A 1,926-nucleotide genomic window follows, 5' to 3' on the forward strand; every position below is an offset into this window, starting at 1 on the left:
CAATCAATCCAAATCTTCCTAATCCTCAACAGTGGCTTATTTCATCACTACATCTTTGTGAGATTAAGCATCTGTGGCTACATAAATGTGAGTATCGGCAAATATGGAATCAAATATGGAAGCAGTTGTTTGCATTTAAAATAATGCATTCATCGCCTTTTGATGAATTTTCCAGTTTTATTCCCATTTGTATTTTACCACAACTTGCAGGTCCACAGTGCGGTTTAGCAACACCTCCTTCATCAAGGCTACTCCATCGTGGTGCCATTTACCACCAACCTAACAGTTCATGAAACAAACAAAAAAATAAAAAAAATTGAGATTTAAATCAGGTAAATAAATGAAGTTGAAACAAACGCACAAAGGAATATCTCACAGGATTGGTGCCCAGGAGCTGACAGGGCACACAGAGCTGAGGAACCTCCACACACAGCAGCATGGGATACACATGCACCACTGGGATGTTCTCCACAGCACCGGAGTCGACATACTGGACCTGTTCACACAAACATCATTATGGGTCTTTCAAAAATTCGCAAAAATCCTCCACTACACCTTTAATGCACATAGCACAATTGAGCAACTGATAAATTTTTGAAATTAGCAGAATATTCACACAGTTTTGTGCACATTTATAATGTTTAGCTTTACAGAAACTAGCTTGTGTTGCTCTACATCCAACTTGAACGCCCATAGTTGTGTTTGGGACATTCCTGTGCCGATTTTCATTGAATAGAGATGGATTTTCCAATACTTGTTAGCATCTTAGAAACATCTCTAATATTTTGTTCATTTTTTGTTTCCTTTTTTTCAATCACTGCCTATTGAATCTGCAAGAAACGGTTAACAGCAGTAGCTCTACTCCTTCTGTTGAAACAGTCCTGACCTTAACGTGTCCTCCCAGCAGCTCCAGCAGCTGTCCTCTGTACCACAGCATGTCAGATCCAAAGACGGCACAGCCCTTCACTGACTTCCAGGTGTATGACTTCTGCTTGGGCAACGTCTTGATGCTCTTCTGAATTCCATCCCTAAGTTGTTTGAGCTGATTCTCTAACAAAAACAAAAAAACAGATGGGATAATAAAACAACTGTGTCCCATTTGGCAGAGCAGCCTATTTCTGGGATCTCCATGATCACTAACTTATCTATTAGTTTAAACCTGATTATGCTTAGAGATCCAGAATTAGGTGTGAGGTAATGTTAGACTACTGTAAGAAATATGTTAGAAATTCTAACATATTTAGAGAAAATTAGCTGAAAGGAAGAGGTTCTCCAATAAAGGAGATAAAGTGGTTTGTGGTTGGAGCATCAAGAGGCTCTATCTAAAGGAGAACCAGACACACCGGGACTAAAGAGAAGATAACCCTTTATTAGTAGACAAAAGTCCTCTTTTCAGATGAAAGTAAAGACTTTTGTCTTAAGAGTTTGAAGGAAAAGTAAAAAGGAACGTAATCCAGGTAGCTTCAACCCTGTTTTACAGACCCTGGTTGCCCGTTTAATTAAATTTTATCACCCATCTGATGGACCTCTGCGGCTTGATCGCTTTGCTTATGTGGACTAGATGGATCATTAACTTTAAGGTGCAGTAGATATTTTCTGACGCATTTTTTAGCATGTGGCTTAAAGATCTCCGCACAGGCGCTTAGCAAGCAGTGAAATAGAAGGTCTGGAAGTGAAACTAAAATAAATGGTTCCTGCTACAGTGAAAAATCAATGAATAACCCCCACCAATCACAAAAGACGATCCGTAGTCCACTATTGGTTCCTGACAAGTCAATCAGGATCGTCTGCTTCTCCTTACCCCCCTGGGCGCGTACCATGACACATGAAAGATTCAACCCCCCAATGCCAAGTTCACACCTAAAGCAGCAAGAGCAGCAGAAACGTGCCTGCTGCTTCATTTTTGATGCTTCTACAAGTTTAGGT

General features: G+C 40.2%; 1 protein-coding gene across 1 annotated transcript in view; it reads right to left on the reverse strand.

The window, feature by feature from the left end:
- rnf17 (ring finger protein 17) overlaps positions 1–1,926 on the reverse strand; it is a 46,313-nt gene that overhangs the window by 8,971 nt on the left and 35,416 nt on the right. Inside the window, exons 28-30 of the mRNA XM_015378892.1 lie at positions 887–1,050; positions 377–496; positions 199–279 (exon numbers count right to left, since the gene is read on the reverse strand). Of these exons, the coding sequence (XP_015234378.1) occupies positions 199–279; positions 377–496; positions 887–1,050 (365 nt within the window). The remainder of the gene's footprint in view (positions 1–198; positions 280–376; positions 497–886; positions 1,051–1,926) is intronic.

The sequence above is a fragment of the Cyprinodon variegatus genome, unplaced genomic scaffold (genome assembly GCF_000732505.1).
Source record: "Cyprinodon variegatus isolate N-32 unplaced genomic scaffold, C_variegatus-1.0 Scaffold181, whole genome shotgun sequence".
Lineage (NCBI taxonomy): Eukaryota > Metazoa > Chordata > Actinopteri > Cyprinodontiformes > Cyprinodontidae > Cyprinodon > Cyprinodon variegatus.